We start from the raw sequence: 19,302 nt of genomic DNA on the forward strand, positions 1-19,302 counted from the left end.
TAACTTTGGGGTTTTTTTGTTCTTCTTTCTCTAATTGCTTTAGGTGTAAGGTTAGGTTGTTTATTTGAGATGTTTCTTGTTTCTTGAGGTACGATTTTATTGCTATAAACTTCCCTCATAGAACTGCTTTTGCTGCATCCCATAGCTTTTGGGTTGTCATGTTTTCATTGTCATTTGTTTCTAGGTATTTTTTGATTTCCTCTTTGATTTCTTCAATGATCTCTTGGTTATTAAGTAGTGTATTGTTTATCCTCCATATGTTTGTGTTTTTTACAGATTTTTTCCTGTAATTGATATCAAGTCTCATAGCGTCATGGTCGGAAAAGGTGCTTGATACAATTTCAATTTTCTTAAATTTACCAAGGCTTGATTTGTGACCCAGTATATATTCTATCCTGGAGAATGTTCCATGAGCACTTGAGAAGAAAGTGTATTCTGTTGTTTTTGGATGTAATGTCCTATAAATATCAATTAAGTCCATTTTGTTTAATGTGTCATTTAAAGCTTGTGTTTCCTTATTTATTTTCATTTTGGATGATCTGTGCATTGGTGAAAGTGGGGTGTTAAAGTCCCCTACTATGATTGTGTTACTGTCAATTTCCCCTTTTATGGCTGTTAGCATTTGCCTTATGTATTGAGGTGCTCCTATGTTGTTGTAAATATTTACAATTGTTATATCTTCTTCTTGGATTGATTCCTTGATCATTATGTAGTGTCCTTCTATGTCTCTTGTAATAGTCTTTATTTTAAAGTCTATTTTGTCTGGTATGAGAATTGCTACTCCAGTTTTCTTCTGATTTCCATTTGCATGGAATATTTTTTTCCATCCCCTTACTTTCCGTCTGTATGTGTCCCTAGGTCTGACTGAAATGGGTCTCTTGTAGACAGCATATATACGGGTCTTGTGTTTGTATGCATCCAGCCAGTCTATGTCTTTTGGTGGAGCATTTAATCCATTTACATTTAAGGTAATTATCAATATGTATGTTCCTATTACCATTTTCTTACTTGTTTTGAGTTTGTTATTGTTGACCTTTTCCTTCTCTTGTGTTTCCTGCACAGAGAAATTACTTTAGCATTTGTTCTAAAGCTGGTTTGGTGGTGCTGAATTCTCTTAGCTTTTACTTGTCTGTAAAGGTTTTAATTTCTCCATCGAATCTGAATGAGATCCTAGCTGGGTAGAGTAATCTTGGTTGTAGGTTTTTCCCTTTCATCACTTTAAATATGTCCTGCCACTCCCTTCTGGCTTGCAGAGTTTCTGCTGAAAGATCAGCTGTTACCTTATGGGGATTCCCTTGTATGTTATTTGTTGTTTTTCCCTTGCTGCTTTTAATATTTTTTCTTTGTATTTAATTTTTGATAGTTTGATTAATATGTGTCTTGGCAAGTTTCTCCTTGGATTAATCCTGTATGGGACTCTCTGCGCTTCCTGGGCTTGATTAACTATTACCTTTCCCATATTAGGGAACTTTTTAACTATAACCTTTTCTAATATTTTCTCAGACATTTTCTTTTTCTCTTCTTCTTCTGGGACCCGTATAATTCGAATGTTGGTGCATTTAATGTTGTCCCAGAGGTCTCTGAGACTGTCCTCAATTATTTTCATTCTTTTTTCTTTATTCTGCTCTGTGGTAGTTATTTCCACTGTTTTGTCTTCCAGGTCACTTATCCGTTCTTCTGCATGAGTTATTCTGCTATTCATTCCTTCTACAGAATTTTTAATTTCATTTATTGCGTTGTTCATCTTTGTTTGCTCTTTAGTTCTTCTCGGTCCTTGTTAAACGTTTCATGTATTTTCTCCATTCTATTTCCAAGATTTTGGATCATCTTTACTATCATTACTCTGAATTCTTTTTCAGGTAGACTGCCTATTTCCTCTTCATTTGTTTGGTCTGGTGGTTTTTTACTTTGCTCCTTCATCTGCTGTGTGTTTCTCTGTCTTCTCATTTTGCTTAACTTACTGTGTTTGGGGTCTCCTTTTCGCAGGCTGCAGGTTCATAATTCCTGTTGGTTTTGGTGTCTGCCCCCAGTGGGTAAGGTTGGTTCAGTGGGTTGTGTAGGCTTCCTGGTGGAGGGGACAGGTGCCTGTGTTCTGGTGGATGAGGCTGGATCTTGTCTTTCTCGTGGGCAGGACTGCGTCCAGTGGTGTGTTTTTGTTTGTCTGTGACCTTTTTATGATTTTAGGCAGCCTCTCTGCTAATGGGTGGGTTTGTGTTCCTGTCTTGCTAGTTGTTTGGCGTAGGGTGTCCAGCACTGGAGCTTGCTGGTCGTTGAGTGCAGCTGGGTCTTAGCATTGAGATGGAGATCTCTTTGAGAGCTTTCGCCATTTGATATTACATGGAGCCGTGAGGTCTCTGGTGGACCAATATCCTGAACTCAGCTCTTCCACCTCAGAGGCACAGACCTGACACCAGGCCAGAGCACCAAGACCCTGTCAGCCACATTGCTCAGAAGAAAAGGAAGAAATAAAGAAAGAAAAAAATAAAGTAAAGTTATTAAAATAAAAAATAATTATCAAAAATAAAAATAATAAAAAGTAATAAAAAGAAAGAAAGAAAGAAGAGAGCAACCAAACCAAAAACCAAATCCACCAATGATAACAAGTGCTAAAAACTATACTAAAAAAAAAAAAAAAGTAAAACCAAAAAAAAACCCCCCAAAAAATAGGACAGACAGAACCCTAGGACAAATGGTACAACCCAAGCTATACAGACAAAACCACACAAAGAAGCATACACACTCACAAAAAGAGAAAAAAGAAAAAAATATATATCGTTGCTCCCAAAGTCCACCGCCTCAATTTTGGGATGATTCGTTGTCTGTTCAGTTATTCCACAGATGCAGGGTACATCAAGTTGATTGTGGAGATTTAATCCGCTGCTCCTGAGGCTGCTGGGAGAGATTTCCCTTTCTCTTCTTTGTTCGCACAGCTCCTGGGGTTCATCTTTGGGTTTGACCCTGCCTCTGTGTGTAGGTCGCCTTAGGGCATCCGTTCTTTGCTCAGACAGGACAGGGTTAAAGGAGCAGCTGATTAGGAGGCTCTGGCTCACTCAGGCGGGGGGGAGGGAGGGGTACGGATGCGGGGTGAACCTGCAGCGGCAGAGGCCGCCGTACGTTGCAACAGCCTGAGGCGCGTTGTGTGTTCTCCAGGGGAAGTTGTCCCTGGATCATGGGACCCTGCCAGTGGCAGACTGCACAGGCTCCCTGGAGGGGAGGTGTGGAGAGTGACCTGTGCTCGCACACAGGCTTCTTGGTGGCCGCAGCAGCAGCGTTAGCATCTCATGCCCGTCTCTGGGGTCTGCGCTGATAGCTGCGGCTCGCGCCTGTCTCTGGAGCTCGTTTAGGTGGTGCTCTGAATCCCCTCTCCTTGCGCACCCTGGAACAATGGTCTCTCGCCTCTTAGGCAGCTCCAGACTTTTTCCCGGACTCCCTCCCGCTAGCTGTGGCACAATAGCCCCCTTCAGGCTGTGTTCACGCAGCCAACCCCAGTCCTCTCCCTGGGATCCGAACTCCGAAGCCCGAGTCTCAGCTCCTAGCCCCCGCCCGCCCCGGCGGGTGAGCATACAAGCCTCTCGGGGTGGTGAGTGCTGCTCGGCACCGATCCTCTGTGCGGGAATCTCTCCACTTTGCCCTCCGCACCCCTGTGGCTACGCTCTCCTTCATGGCTCCGAAGCTTCCCCCCTCCGCCCCCCCGCAGTCTCCACCTGCGAAGTGTGTGGAAACCTTTCCTCCTTCACAGCTCCCTCCCACTGGTGCAGGTCCCATCCCTCTTCTTTTGTCTCTGTTTTTTCTTTTTTCTTTTGCCCTACCCAGGTATGTGGGGGAGTTTCTTGCCTTTTGGGAGGTCTGAGGTCTTCTGCCAGCGTTTAGTAGGTGTTCTGTAGGAGCTGTTCCACATGTAGATGTATTTCTGATGTATTTGTGGAGAGGAAGGTTATCTCCGCGTCTAACTCTTCTGCCATCTTGAAGGTTTCACCCCTCTGGTGAATTTTTCACTTCAGTTGTGCTTTTCAAGACCAGAATTTCCATTTGGTTATTTAAAATAATTTCTATCTCCTTACTGATATTTTCTTTTGGATGTGACATTGTTATCATACCTTTCTTTACTTTTTAAATCATAAAGTCTGTTAGTTATTAGAAAATGTTTATAATGGCTACTTTGAAGATTTTTTCTGTTAAATTTGACTTCTGGTTTTTCTCACAGGCAGTTTCTGTTACCTACTTTTTTTTCAGTGCATGAGTCATTCTTTCCTGTTTCTTTGCTTGTCTCATAATTTTGGTGTTAGAAACTGGACATTTTAGATAATATATTGTAACAATTCTGGTCCTCACCCTTCAGAACTTATTATTATTTGCTTGTTTACTTATTTATTGACTGACTATATTATTTTAATGAAATATGTCTCTCTTTCTGCAGTATGGAGCCTCTGATGTTGCTCCTAAAGGGATACAACTTGGGTATGCCCACAGTCACCCTGGGAAGGCAGTGGATTTGGCAGTGCTTTTTTGGTCTATATCTTTCCTTGGTCATACCCAGCTGTTAAACTCCACCAATTGCTGGCTGATTACTCTATTTCAACAGTGCCTTGGGACATAGATTGCTCTACAAAGTGACCCAATAACATTTGGGCTCCTTTGAAAGGATAGTTCCTGAGGTCAGTGTTTGAGATATGTTCTGACCCCAGGAAGGTTCCTTCCAACTGTCTGTTTTCCTATTTCTCTCTAACAAACCATCCAACTTACATTTTAGCCTATATCTCCAATGAATCTATCAATTTCCTTCCAGTTGCTTTTTATCGCACCTCAATTGTCTTTGAGAGTGCCTTTAGCCTTGAACTTCTCCATGCTCTGTTGGAAATGAAGTCAATTCCTTTGGGAACAAATTCCGAGTCCTCTGTTTTATAGCTTGATTTTCTCTGGGCAGAATCTCTGAGCCACAGCTCTAGTGCTGGGGATGGGGACAGTGGCACACCTCTCTAAGTGACACTCCCACTTTAGGAGCTGAGTTCTTGGTGGAGAGGAGGCAACAGCCCCAGGTCTTCTTGGCTTTCCTCTCCTGGTGTTGGGACCTCCATATCATGAGCCAGGGAAAGGGCAACTGGGGCCCCAATATTCTCAGTGGCACAAAGGTAGAACCTCCATTCCATGAGTGGGGGCTGGGTAGAAGAAAAGAGCCCCCATCTCAACCATATTTCAGAAAAGATGGCAGATCTTCCAGCTTCAAGGAGACACATCTAATTTCTGGCATCAGAGTCAAGGCAGAGTAGGGAAGACTGGTCTATAAAATGAGTTAGCATTCTGGATAGTTCTTAGACTCAGGAAGTGGGATTCTCCAGAGGACAGCTACTAAACTTTCTGATAATCTGAGTAGATAGATCTTAGTGTTACATTGAAGCTTCTTTCTAAGATGATTAAGACTGTTCTACACTCTCTTCCATTAAGTACCTCTCTTTTAGTAATTACTAATAGATTATTGTTCACATCTCAAACTTGGCAGGACAAAACCAGTTATAAAAGGTTGCTGGTTCTCTTTGATTTCCATAACTTCTTACCTGCTTGCTACTAGAATTCTCATATCCTTATTTGGAAGACTTGTTGATATGCATAGCTCTTTACCTATTTTCTAGTGTATTCCACTCTTTTATTTCATATGGATTCTGATTGCCTTACAATGAATTTCCTTGTCCCACTAGCTTGTATCACTGTGGAGTTCAGAAATGTCAGCCCCTAGAGCTCTACCCATCTATCTCTATTCCCAGTTTAATTATGCTACGGAGAATGGTAGCACTACCTGATTGGGGAGGGAGTGAAACATCCCAGGCTGTCTTAGACATCAACTCTGAATCAACGAAGGCCAGCCAAGTCAAACTTTAAAGGTAAAAACCTGGACTGGATAGATGGATTTGTTATATATTTTTGTCTATATGCCTCTGCAAATTGTGTATAGGTTTTATCTGCCATTTGGCTGGTAGACTTTTTTATAGGATTTAGATCATAGATGAACACTGCTTGTTTCCAGGACTATTGAAACTTTACCTTACTCAATGGGTTTTAATTAGTGTTTCTATGGTAGGAGAAGGAGGTGAAAAAGAAAGATTGCTAGCTTTCTACCATAACTATAAGGTTTAGATTTGGATACTCTTCTATTGCAGAGATCGTAATGTTCCTCCAAATTTCCCAATAGTCTTATAGTTGGGTTGAGTCATATAACCAGTTATGGACAATGGACAATGGGTAGAAAGGACCTGTGTTTTAGATGAAGCTAAGAAGAACCCACAGCTCTCTTTTTCTTTGCTCTGTTGACCAAGAAGGCCATTAGAATCTCCATTATACTGGATCCCTGGAACAGACACCCTGTTGACCCAAGTGATTGGAGCTCCCTGACAAGTAGTGTGAGCCACAATGAACTTTTTTTTTTTTTTTTTGTACAAGCTAATGAGACTTTTGGGGTGGTTTGTTACTACAGTTGCTTGTCTAGATTAGTGTATCTTCTTTCTGTATACCTAAACTCAGATTCCGTTAAAGGTTGATGGCAAAATAAAAATCTCTCCAGATGGCTTGGTAGTTTTGCAAAGTTGAGTATATTGTATATCTTTATTAGTTGAAAAAATGAATAGAGATGGCAGAGAGGTTATTCTTAATAGGACAGGATAGTGGTTTTTGCACATGTCCTGTGCTGTATATTAGCCTTGCTTTTTAATGAATACAATAGTGAGGTAAGTATCTTTATCAGTGTTTATTCTCCAGTTTAAGAGGGGCCTCTTGATTTAAAATGATAGGGCTCTTCTACTTGAAATATTTCAGTGAGTGATTCCTCTTTACTTGACATCTCCCTGTTATGTTAGGTTAGTCAATGTGTGATGAGAGATTGTATAGATAATCACAGGTATTAACCAAAGTCTTTACTCCTCCCTCCATTATTTTCATTTGCTTTTGGTGTTTATTCTGTTTATCAGCACCTCAATCTCTCAGAAGATTGGAAGGGGAAAGAAAAGAAATGGAGCTCTTTTCTTACATACTATATTCCTTTTTCATATATACTTTTCCTATATTATTTCCTATAATAACTCTGATCTTAAAAGGGTACCTCAGGATGTTGTTTCATCTATTTAAGAGTTTTGGGGGTGTGTGCACGTGCGCGTGTGCCTGTGTGTGTGTGTGTAAGAGATAGAGGGAGGGGGGAGGGAGGGAGGGAGGGAGAGGGAAGGAGAGAGAGAGAGAGAGAAAGAGAGAGAGAGAGAGAGAGAGAGGGAGGAGAGAGATTGGGAATTTAAAATGGATTTTTAAAAGGTATCCACATTCTCTGATTCTAGAAATTTTGGGTTGCCTCTATATATACCAAGAGTTGTGGTCCTTTACTAACTGAAAATATCCTCCATAATAACAAAAAATTCCTTATTTTCAAGTGGTATAGTGACTCTCTGTGCTAATTTAATAATAAGATTATTTGAAGATGTTGGCAATTAGAGAAATCCCTTTGCTGAGAAAAATTAAACATGTATGCTTTACACCTGTGGCAAATAAAGTACAATTATTGTTTGCCTTTGAACTTAATCAAATAAGCTTTAAATTTATTAGGCATATGATTATTTTTCTAAAATATTAAGAGACAATTCTTTTCAGTATGTGGTTTAAATCATGAAAGCATGGTTGTTTCTCAGCAATTCCTTCAAAACTTGGGGCTTCTGTGTTTAGAGGAATCCTAGAGGCCAATCCAGGGGTTGAAGTATGGACAATACCTCTATCAATTCAAGTTTCTTCTTATTTAGTAAGAGATGTTTTCTGAGATGGAAGAGATTGGGTAGATTCTATGTTATAGAGATGAATATAAAATTCTATTTTTTTACCTAAAAAACTCTATGGGACCAACTATACTCCAGTAAAAATTTAAATAACAACAACAACAAAACTCTATGGGAAAAGTTTGAGGAGACTCAGTGAAAGGTATAAAATGGACTTAAATGGAAGAATCTCAATGACATAATGTTGAGTGAAGTAAGAATATATACATTATGGTTCCATTTGTAAAATATTTTTTAAAATGAAATTAAATGATATATTATTTAGGGATGCGTGGTTAGTAAAAGCATAATGAAAAAAGCATGGGAATGGTGAACACAATATACAGAGTAGAGGTTACTTTGGGGTAAAGGGAAGAGGGCTGCAATTAGGGAGATGTGTATGGAGGCTTCTAAGCCACTTTTAATGCCATAGTCCTAAAGTTGAGTGGTGGATACACAGATGTTCATTTTTATTCCAGTTTTCAAAACTGTACATATATTTTCTACACTCTTGGAATTGTGCCACATTTTACTATCAAATAAAAATGACAGTAAGTTCAATATGAATTTATGATGTGATATGGCTTGCTCAAAAAAGTTAATTACTCTTGTACATGGTATTATAAGAAGTCTGGAATTGAGGTAATTGAGGGTATTTCTCTATCTAGCCCTGATTATACCATGCTTTAGTACTTTGTTAAATTCTATGTATCCCACTTTACGAGTGATACAGATAATTTAGAGTGTGTTCATGCGACAGTGACAAGGCTGGTGATAATTTTTGGAACTCTGCCACATGTGGGAATAATTGAATAAGGAATTGAGAAGAGCAAAATTGAAGAAGAGAAGAAAGTGATCCACTGGGACACAAGTTTTCCTATATTTGAAAGGCAGGCATGTGAATGAGCTTAGATTAATCCTACATATGCCAAAGCATAGAATCAAAATCAATAGCTTGTTGCTGCAAGGAAATAGAGTTTGTCTTAACAGAACCAAGAATTTTCTAATCATTACATTTGCTCAATGAGTTGCCTTGAGAAGTAGTGGGTTTCCCACTGGTGGTATTATAGGGTAGGTTGTATGTCTGCTGGTGAGATATTATTAGGAGGTGGCCCTAAAAGCCCTCTGGACCCTAAGTTTCTTAGAAGGTTTCCAGAAGTCTCCAGTCAACCTGAAGTTTATATTCAGTATCTCCTACTTGAGTGGCATCATAACTTAGTGACTAAGGGCCCAGACTCTGGAATCAGATTCCCGGGGGTGAATCCTGGCTTTGCCAATTACCATCTATGTAACTTTGAGCAAGTTACTTAACCTCTCTGTGTCTCCTTTCTGCAATCTGTAAAATGGGTTTGGTATCTATCTCACAAAGTTGTTATAAGACTTAAACGCGTGACATGTAGTAAACTCCACTAAATATTTATTTTTTAAATAAATAATTTCTTCTAAAGATCAGTTGCTCAGTTTACTTTGAATTAGTTGTATTTGTGCTTTTGCTTTAAATGAAAAACTCCTTTTCCCTCTATTCTTATGGGTACGTATTTTTAATTATCTCCTGATTTACAAGGGAACTGGAGATTTTTTTAATCTGTGGGCTCTAAACTCAAGCAATTCCAATGAGTATAGAATTTTTAACTAAAAAAGCTGTTAACTTGACTTGAGTGGCTTTAGAATAGCTTTATTACATAATCACAGGGCCACAGAGCCCAAAGAGAACCTCGAGAAGATAATCCAGTCTCTCTTCTTACTCTTGGAATTAGGTACCTTGTCTTTGAGGGATTGCTGTAAATCCTGTCCCATTGTTGAACCTTTATATGGCTCATCCAATCATCACTAGTAGGAGGTGGATTGTCTGTTAAAAGTTAATGATGGTGAGCTGGGAGTCTGTTGTTTTCTGTTTATGCACAGCAGTGGAAGGGGAAAATCTATTTATTTAAATCAAAATGTAGCTGTTTACATTGGAAGCTTAAATTCTTGACACACCATGTCCTGCTTTTGAAAGGGCAATTTGTGGGATAAGGAATGTCACGGTGATGTTCTGGAGGCCACAACAGGCATATTTTCTGGTCATAAGTAGAAAGCAATGATTAAATTCAGGTTTCCTTTCTAGGAGATGCAAAAAAAAGCAAGAATTATTAAATTTAGGTTTTTAATGAGAAGGAAAAAAAAAAGGAAAGAAAATGAGGACGGATGAAAGGAGGAGGTTGTTTCTTCCTAGACCTGATATACATGGGTAGATTTCCTGCTAATGATTCATCTTGGTTGGGAGGGGCAGGAGACGTGGAGATACTACAAGTCCATGAGGAACAGAGTATACTTGGGCAGAAGTGAGACTTAGACCTTGATTATTACCTAAGGTTCATATAAGCTTCGACAAATATGCTGTTGATTTGTTCCAAACATGGAGTCATACCCATTCTATATTCTCTGGAATGGTCTGAGCATTGTGCCACCTCTGTAGGAAGTAGAGGAAGGCAGCTCTGAGTGGCTCTAGATGACTCTGGAGATCAGCCTGCTTATTAGGGCTTTCTGGGTTTGATACAACTTAGTATATCAGTCAGGAGAAGATGGGTAATGCTGCTGTAACAAAGTACTCCCAAATCTTGATGGTTTATAATCTGAGAGGTTTATTTTTCCTTATACTACATGCTTCCCCTGCCTCTATCCTTTCTTCACAAATCACTAGGGGCTGGAGGGGTAGGTTTTCTATGTCTTCCTGCCTTGTTGGTACTTCCTCTATGTCACAATCTTCTCCTTGCTGTAAGGAGTAATTCTCTTGGGTTATAATATTTAATGACTGTCAGAAAACAAGAGTAATGGGAAAGAGCAAAATAGGGAACATTGGTTTAATATTTACAAAATATTAACCCCATTAAATTTGTAATTAAGCTGAAATTTTCTAAATCCATATATGAGAGCTATTAGAAAAATGATTAATTGAATATAGAGAGAAATAAAGGTTGACTGCTAGATTTGTGGCCTATGTAACCTAATTGGTGGATGGCAATGCCTTTCAATGAGGTGAGAATATTGGGAGATGGAGGAAGTTTCTGAGGGAGAAAGTCAAGAATTCTGTTAATATTTGCTAGCTTAAGAAGGTATAATTATGGGTGATTGTTTCTTTTCCTGCCTTTTTTTTTTTTGGTCCTAAGTTTTTCTTAAAGAGGCTTTAATAGTAAAAATAATTTAATAACCAAAATAAATATGTAGGTTACATTCTGATTTCTGTGTCTGGGACATCCGCTGCTTCTAAGGCTCCATCCCAGCCTGTGTTGGATCCAATCCGAGAATGAGGAATGTTGCTGGAGGAGCTTGGGATGAGCTTCCTGTGGTTTCTTAGATGCTTCTTGCTGGGTAGACAGGGCAGGGCGTATGGCTCAGGTTGCCAGGATGGTGTTAAATGCCTCCATTTGGTGCAGAGCGGCTTGATGGATGCTTTTGAACTTTTTTTTTAATGCTTCTCAGCTTGAAAATGTTTCCAATTTCCAACTTTTTCATGGGAATTTATTGAACATAAGTAAGTCAAATGTTTTTCTCATTAACTGGAGAACTTAATCATGTAGCATGACAAAGGAAAGAAAGACAGAAAGGATTCACAGTTCCCAAGAATGGGCAATTCCCTTGAAGGGATGGATCATTCAGTGAAGCTGTTTGGCCTGGGTTTTCTTTGAGTTTATTGTTTTCTTCATTTTGGCCCAATTAAGACTTTGAGTGTTTCTGACTACCTTCCCTGACCCTATCAATCTTTCTAGGCCTTGTGGTCTGAATACAGGTCTATCCAAGGAACTCATGGGGCCCTTGGCAAATGCCCTTTGACCTCCAACTCCTTTTTAGAAAGGTAAATTTTCTTGTAAGGAAATATGAAGCTTGTGTACAATGCAGGCCAACCTGATTAACTAGGATCATGGTGGTTTGTGCTTTCTGTTTGTTTCAACTGTTGCTATTGAAAAATCTTATAGAAGAGTTTAGTTATTTTCCTACTTTAGTAAATAGATTTACTTTTTCTATGGCAAATGAGAATTATGATTGTGTTACAATGTAAATATGGAAGGGGTAGGCAATAATTAAGTAGTGATAGGACATACACAAGACATGCTTTCAAGTATTTCTTCTATAAGCTATTTATTCATTCCTTTATTCCTCTATGCTTTTTATATACTGGTATTCAACTGAGTGCTCAGAATTATTTTTAAGAATGGTGGAGAATATTAAGATCAAGTCCCTGATCTTGGGCTGCTTACAAGCTAGTGGGAAAGAAAAGACATATACTTGGGAAAATAGATACCAGTACCTGGCAAAATATGACCAGTGCGACAGGAGCAAAGCAGAGAGAAATAAAGCTATAGAAGTTCAGCAAGGGTGCAGTCCCTGTGGACAGCATGATTTGAGAAGTCTTCTTGGAAGAAATGGAATGGGAGTTGAGATGTGAAGTCTGGATTAGCCGAGAGGGCAGTGGGGAGGGAGTTTTCAAGGAGTGAAGAAGCAAAGGCAGTGAGAGGAAAAAGTACTGTACATGTTCGGGTGGGGCACAGGGCAACAGCATGAGTACATCAATGTGTTTGGAGCAGAAACCTTCCCACCCCCACCACTAATTCTATTAGCTAAAGAGTTCATTGAGTTGAAGTAGAATAAAGCCTCAGTTCCTTACTTGCCCTCTGAGCCTCAGTTTCCTTGTTTGTTAAATGGAGTTAATCATATCTACCAGCCATGGATGCCATAAGGATTAAATGAAATACGATACTAAAAGCAAAGTGCTAAGTAGGGTTTCTTGCACTTTTTCATCCTCGTTCACTCAGTTCCTAGAGTTCCGCTTAATCCCAGTGCCTTTATACTATAAAGAAATCTCTCGCTCCTCCTTACAGATAATTTAAATTTTACTTTGCGCTTCTCTAGACCAGTTTCTAGTCAACTTCCGGTTTAGGAGAATTTTCTTGGCATAAGCCATTTCAATGTGTAAGGAGACCAGTGTCACATTCAAGAGCTTTAAATAACTCATCACTAACTATTGCAGGGTGGCTGGACCGTAACAAGCTAAAAGGGAGTAGTTGGAGATAAGATAATTCTTTCTGCAATTATATCAACATCCTCCTTGACATAAACTTCACAGTAAACAATAGGCAAAATAAATGTCATTACTCTGAAGAATTCAATTAAAAACTGACTGTTACTGCATTTGATCCCTAGAGGAAGGTGACTCAGGTCTGGGAAGAGGGAGCACTGTACTGAATCTAATCCCCATGCCATGTTAGAGTTGTTTACACCAGCTTGAGTGGTTGTGATGGGGTCGTCCGCATCATCTGTTTCTTGTCCTCTGACTCACGGTTTCTGCTGTGGGGTTAACTCCCTGCAGTGGAAAAGGGGGGAGTTACTTGCCAGACCATATGCAATAGAAAACAGCAGATTGACTTAGGTTACGGTGGAAGCTGAAAGCACATAAACTCAAGACTCCCAGAGGATAACCTTGGAAGATTCTTTTAAATAGCATCCTCATAGAGGTGTCTAATTTTCAAGATCTATCTTGAAACCTTAAGTTTCCAAAGTTAGTTTATGGAAAAAGATTGAGTGAGGACAAATGGTACAAGGTATACAATTTTACTGCCTTTGCTTACATTTTTCGGTTTAGAGAAGCTGGAAAAAAGAACGCCTCCCTTTGATTTGCTGTAATTCTGCCTGGGCTAGGCCGTATGACCATGTTCATGTGTGTACAGGAGATTCTTGGACTTCAACTCTGTAAACTTGGGTTTCTGTGGTCCTATATTAGACAAGCTAATGTTAAAGAGTTTGAATGAGCCAATGAAACTGTAAAGCTGGAAATGCATGTGTTTCCCAGTTGGATTAGACAAGGCTCCTCTTGACACATAACCCTGACAACCCATGGATTTGTTGATTAATGGTGGCCTTAAATTCACAGTGTACCTGGATTATACTTAGAACTGTTAGAGAAGAATCTAGTTTTCCTCCCTAACTCATTCATCATAAACTTACTGAGCAACTACTATGTACCAGGCATGTGTTAGATGCTAGGGATAGAAAAACGAAAAGGACACAGTCTTGTGGGAATTTGTAGTCCAGTGGAGAGAACTGTGTGTAAACAGTTATGGAACCATGTGATAAGTAGGAATCTGTAGTGAGCTATGGTAGCAAAGAGGAGAAAACATTTAAATCCATTGATGGTTGGAGGGAGAGGTCAGGCTCTGTAGAAGAGCTGACCCTCTAGTAAGTCTTGTAGGATGAGAAGGAGAAGGCAGGTACTATAGGCAGTGGGAGGAAGAACAGTTACACAACAGAAGCATGCTGGGCCCATACAGGCAGAGGGAAAAGCATGGCCCTGCAGGGATGGGCGGGCTGGTGGGGGATATACAAGTTAGACTATTAAATACATTAGCCCTCACTTCTTTTAATTCCTGTAGGATAAATAACCCAACCCAAAATGAAGCAGAAATATCATCACAGAGATCTTCAAATTAATTGGCGGATAGGTCCCAAAAGATAGAGAAGAGAAATGAGAAAGCAGAAATAGACTTTAGGTGAGAGCACGAGCAAGCAAAAGTGGATGAGTCAGGGAGTTCTGGCAGGAAACATGCCATATTTGGAAGAGTTGAACTGATTTATGAATGGACTATTTCAGGGGTAAGTTAAGGGCACCAACAAAGGATGGTGAAGCATCCTGGGACTAGCAATAGCAGGAAGACATTACCACTTTTGGGTCTGAAAGGGCAAGGGGAGGAAATGGTGTTATTGCAGCCCAGGGAGAGCTGGAGCCATGAGGGATCAGCAGCTGTTCAGGAGCAGTGGCTGTAAAGAAACACAGAACTATGGAGAAGCAGGGAGGGGGCAGGGAATGAACACCCCAAACTCAGCTTCCTTTCATCCTCTGATACAGGCCAAATCAATGGCAGCCAGAGTATAAGGGAGCCCAGATGATGAATTCTATAGAGATCAGCCCTTAGGTTGCTTCTCAGCCCCCAGTACTACTCTGTGTGCTAATTTACATTAATGATATAATAAAGTTGTTCCAATGACACTCCATTGGATTCCCTTGCCCCTGCCTCAAACCAAGCTGTTAGTTCTCAGACTTGCAGAACACAATCTCTGTTTCTATTATAATAGCCCTGATTTCATTCTTCTTCAGAGTCTAACTAGTCATGCACATGTCAGTATCCACATTAGGGTGTCACATCTTATACAAAATGCTTGTGTCGTACCATCCAGAGACTCAGCCCCACTTCAGGATCAAGGCATTCGTTTTCCTAGATACTGGGAATGTTTGCTATTGACAGTTCATAGTTGATATTTCCCTCCTTGGAAACTGTCCTCACCCAGGATTATGCCTTCTCCTTGGGGTAGCTTCCATTTAAAGACTGGCTGATCCAGGGGTACAAAGGCCCAACACTTTCGCTTCAGTTGGAACCACTCTGTAGGTCCATCCCAGAACTCCCCAAGAGATTGGCAGAAGCCTTTTTTGAGACTATATGGCCCTCTGACCAATCTTGCTTCTTTAGCTTCTTCACAGGTCTTACTCTCAGGAGCACTTCCCAGTAAAACTTCTGCAGGTAAATCTTCCTTATTTACTTATGTTTCTCCATATCCCTAGTACAGTGTTTTGCACATCCTAAGATATTAATCAAAAATGATTGTTTAATCAATGAAATAAATGGGTTATGTGGCATTCATTCCTTCATTCATTTATGGAGGTACAATTTACATACACAAAAATTCAGCCTTGGTAATTGTATAGCTGATGTGTTTTGTCAAATATATAAAATCATGTAACCTCTACCACATCCAAAATGTAGAGTATTTCCATCACTACAAATAGATCTTTCATAGTCCTTTGCAGTTAATCGCTTCACACCAAGCCTCTGGCCACCACTGATCTATTTTCTGTCCCCATGGTTTGACTTTTCTAGAATATCATATAATGAACTCATATGGTATGCAGTCTTTTCTGTCTAGCCTTTTCACTTAGCACAGTGCTTTTTATTTTTTAAGTCAGTTTTTTTGAGGTACATGCACTAAATTTCAGCTCTTATAGGTGTATAGTTCTATGAATTTTGACAAACAATAGTTATGTTTCCACCACCACAATCAAGATATAAAATATTTCCATCACCCCAGTTATTTAATTTGTTTATTCATTAAAAAAATTTTACCCATATTTATAGATGTAAGTGGTATCTTACTGTAGATTTAATTTGTATTGTAGATTTAATTTGTATTTGTAATTTGTACAAATACAAAAATTTGTATTTTTGACCAATAATATTAAAAAATTATCAAGTGCTTATTTGCCATTGAAATTTCTTTGGTGAAGTGTTGGTCCAAATTGTTTGCCTTGCCTATTTTTAAGTTGTGTGTGGGCGTGTCTTTTTCTTATTTTTGAGAGTTGTGACTTCAGCTAAACACCACTGGTTTCCAAAATTTTTTATATATTGTATTTTCATTTTTATTCAAGATATTTTCTAACCCATTATTTTACTTCCTTTTTGACTTAGATTATTTAGAAGTGTGTTGTTTAATTTCCAAATTTGAGGATCTTCAGATCCCTTCTTTTATTAATTTATAGTTTCATTTTCTGTGATCAGAAAACATTCTTTCTGTGATTTAATACTTTTAAATGTGTTGTTCCATGGCCCAGAATATGGTCTATCTTGGTGAATGTTCCATATGTTTTTGAAGAATATGTGTTCTGCTGTTGTTGGATGGAGTGCTCTATAATTGTCAGGTCAATTTAGTTTATAGTGTTATTTAGATCGTCTATATCATTAACTGATTTTTTTTCTAGCCTAATCTTTTAAAAAATTAATTAATTAATTAGTTTATTTAATTTTGGCTGCGTTGGGTTTTTGTTGCTGTGCACAGGCTTTCTCTAGTCACGGCGAGTGGGGGCTTCTCTTCGTTGCGGTGCGCAGGCTTCTCATTGCAGTGGCTTCTCATGTGGCAGAGCACAGGCTCTAGGCGTGCAGGCTTCAGTAGCTGTGGCACGTGGGCTCAATAGTTGCGGCTCATGGGCTCTAGCACGCACGCTTTGTAGTTGTGGCACACGGGCTTAGTTGCTCCGCGGCATGTGGGATCTTCCCAGACCAGGGCTCGAACCCATGTCTCCTGCATTGGCAGGCGGATTCTTAACCATTGAGCCACCAGGGAAGCCCCTCGTTAACTGATTTTTCTGTCTACTTGTTCTATCGGTTACTGAGAGCGAAGTGTTGACGTCTCCAGCTATAATTGTGTATTTCTCAATTTCTCATTTCAGTTCTAAAGTTTTCAGTTCTAAAGTATTTTGAAGGTGTGCTATTAGGTGCATATACATGTAGAGTTGTTCTTTCCTTTTCATGAATTTACCCTTTCATCATTATATAATATCCTTAGTGTGTTAATATACCTTATTCTGATGTCTACCTTTTCTGGTATTAATCAGTTCCCTTTGATTGGCAGTATAATTTTTTTATCGTTTTACTTTTTACTTATCTGTATCTTTATATTTAAAGCAGATTTATTGTAGACAACATATAGCTGGGTTTTGCTTTCTTATCCAACCTGATAATATCAGTCTTTTAATTGAACTGTTAATTTCAATTTTAGTTAATGTAATTCTTGATATGGTTGGGTTTAAATATACTAACTGCTACATGTTTTCTACTTGTTTCCTTGGGTCTTTGTTCCCGCTAAGAGTGCCTACTTTTAATTGAATATTTTTTATTATTTCATTTATTTTCATAATCAGCTTATTTAGTGGTTGCTCTAGGATTTAAAATGAACAGCTTTAACTTATCACAGTTTACTTCCAAATATATCACTTCACAAATGGAGTAGAAACCTTACCAAATACACTTCCATTTTCTTTCTTTTGATCTTTGTGCTGTTTTTAGATTTTTTTCCTTTTGCATGTATTATCAACCCATGAACATATTATTACTATCATAGCTTTAGGGAGTCAATTATATTTTAGAGAATTTCAACATAAGAAAAATGTCTGTTATATTTAACTGCATTTTTACCATTTTCAGTGCTCTTTATTCTTTTATAAGGACTCAGTTTTCTATCTGGTATAATATTTCTTCTGCCTGAAGAACTTTTAATATTTTTTGTAATGCAAGTCTCCAAGCAGTGAATTCTCTCAGCTTTTGTTTGTCTGAGAAAGTCTTTATTTCAACTTTATTTTTAGAGACATTTTTTTAGAATATATAATTCTAAGTTGACAATTTTGTTTCTTTCATTACTTTACAGGTGTCCTATTATCCCCTGGATTATACAGTTTGACAAAAAGTCTGCTGTAATTCTTATCTTCCACTGTAAGTAATGTTTCTTTTCTTTTTCTCTGCTTCAAGATTTTTCTCTTTATCTTTGACTTTCAGCAGTTTTACTACAATTTTTTTATAGCTGTGGGGTTTTTTAAAAAATTGTATTTATCTTGCTTAGGGTTTTCTGGGATTCTTTGATTTGTTTTTGCCTTTTATTAATTTCAGAAAATTCTTGACCATTACCTCTTCAAATGTTTCTTATGTTCTCTCTTCTTATTCTAAGAATACAATTTGTTTGGTTTTCTTCCAGAATTTTTAGATAATCTATTCTTTTTCTCTCATTTTCCTCTTGCCTTTCATTTAGGATAGTTTCTATCTATCTTCAAGCTCATTAATTATTTCCTCTGCTGTGTCCAGTCTGCAGATAAACCTGTCAAAGGAAAAAAAATATGTTTAGTATTGCCATCTGGATTAGTTTCCTATTTTTGCTGTACCAAATTACCACAAACTGTGGCTTAAAACTACAAACTTTATTATATTAAAGCTCTGGAGGTCAGAAGTCCAAAATGGGTCTCAGTTGGCTAAAATCTAGGTGCTAGTAGTCTGTTTTCTTTCTGGAGGCTGTAGAGGAGAATCCATTTCCTTTTTCCAGCTCCTAGAAACTGCCTACATTCCTTGATTCATGGCCTTTTCCTGTATCTTCAAAACTAGCAGCATAGCATCTTTAAATCTCTCTCTAACCTCTTGCCTCCCTCTTTCACTTAAAAGAACCCTTGTGATTATATTGGGCTCAACTGGATAATCCAGGATAATATAGCCCCATCTCACTATCCTTAACTTAATTATATCTGTGAAGTCCCTTTTGCCATGTAAGGTAACATAGTCACAGGTCCAGGTTATTAGGAAGTGGGCATCTTTGGGGGATCCATTATTCTGCTGACCACACGACATTATTCTCTTTTATGATTTTTATCTTTAGTGGGTTGAATAGTGCTCGCCGCCCCCGGCCCCCCAGTGACATGTCCATGTCCAAATCCCTGGAACCCGTGAATGTTATTTGGGAAAATCTTATTTGCAGATGTCATTAAGTTAAGGTTCTTGAGATGAGATCATCCTGGAATGCCTGAGGGGGTCCTAAATCCAATTATAAGTGTCCTTATAAGAAACAGAAGAAGACACAGACACACAGACGAAAAGAGAGTGTGAAGATGGAAGCAGAGATTGGAGTGATGTGGCCCCAAGTCAAGGAAGCCAAGGAATGCTGATGGCCACCAGAAGATAGA

General features: G+C 38.7%; 1 protein-coding gene and 1 long non-coding RNA gene across 2 annotated transcripts in view; one reads left to right on the forward strand and one right to left on the reverse strand.

Moving 5' to 3' along the window:
- Positions 1-19,302, forward strand: part of LOC309608954 — a 1,139,914-nt gene that overhangs the window by 210,284 nt on the left and 910,328 nt on the right. The window lies entirely within an intron of this gene.
- The window catches only part of IGF1 (insulin like growth factor 1), a 152,873-nt gene continuing 141,401 nt past the window's right edge, over positions 7,831-19,302 (reverse strand). The window contains exon 4 of the mRNA XM_082349688.1: positions 7,831-18,449. Within this exon, the coding sequence (XP_082205814.1) occupies positions 18,411-18,449 (39 nt within the window). The 3' untranslated portion in view covers positions 7,831-18,410. The remainder of the gene's footprint in view (positions 18,450-19,302) is intronic.

Source organism: Balaenoptera borealis (genome assembly GCF_965194805.1).
Source record: "Balaenoptera borealis genome assembly, chromosome: 13".
Lineage (NCBI taxonomy): Eukaryota > Metazoa > Chordata > Mammalia > Artiodactyla > Balaenopteridae > Balaenoptera > Balaenoptera borealis.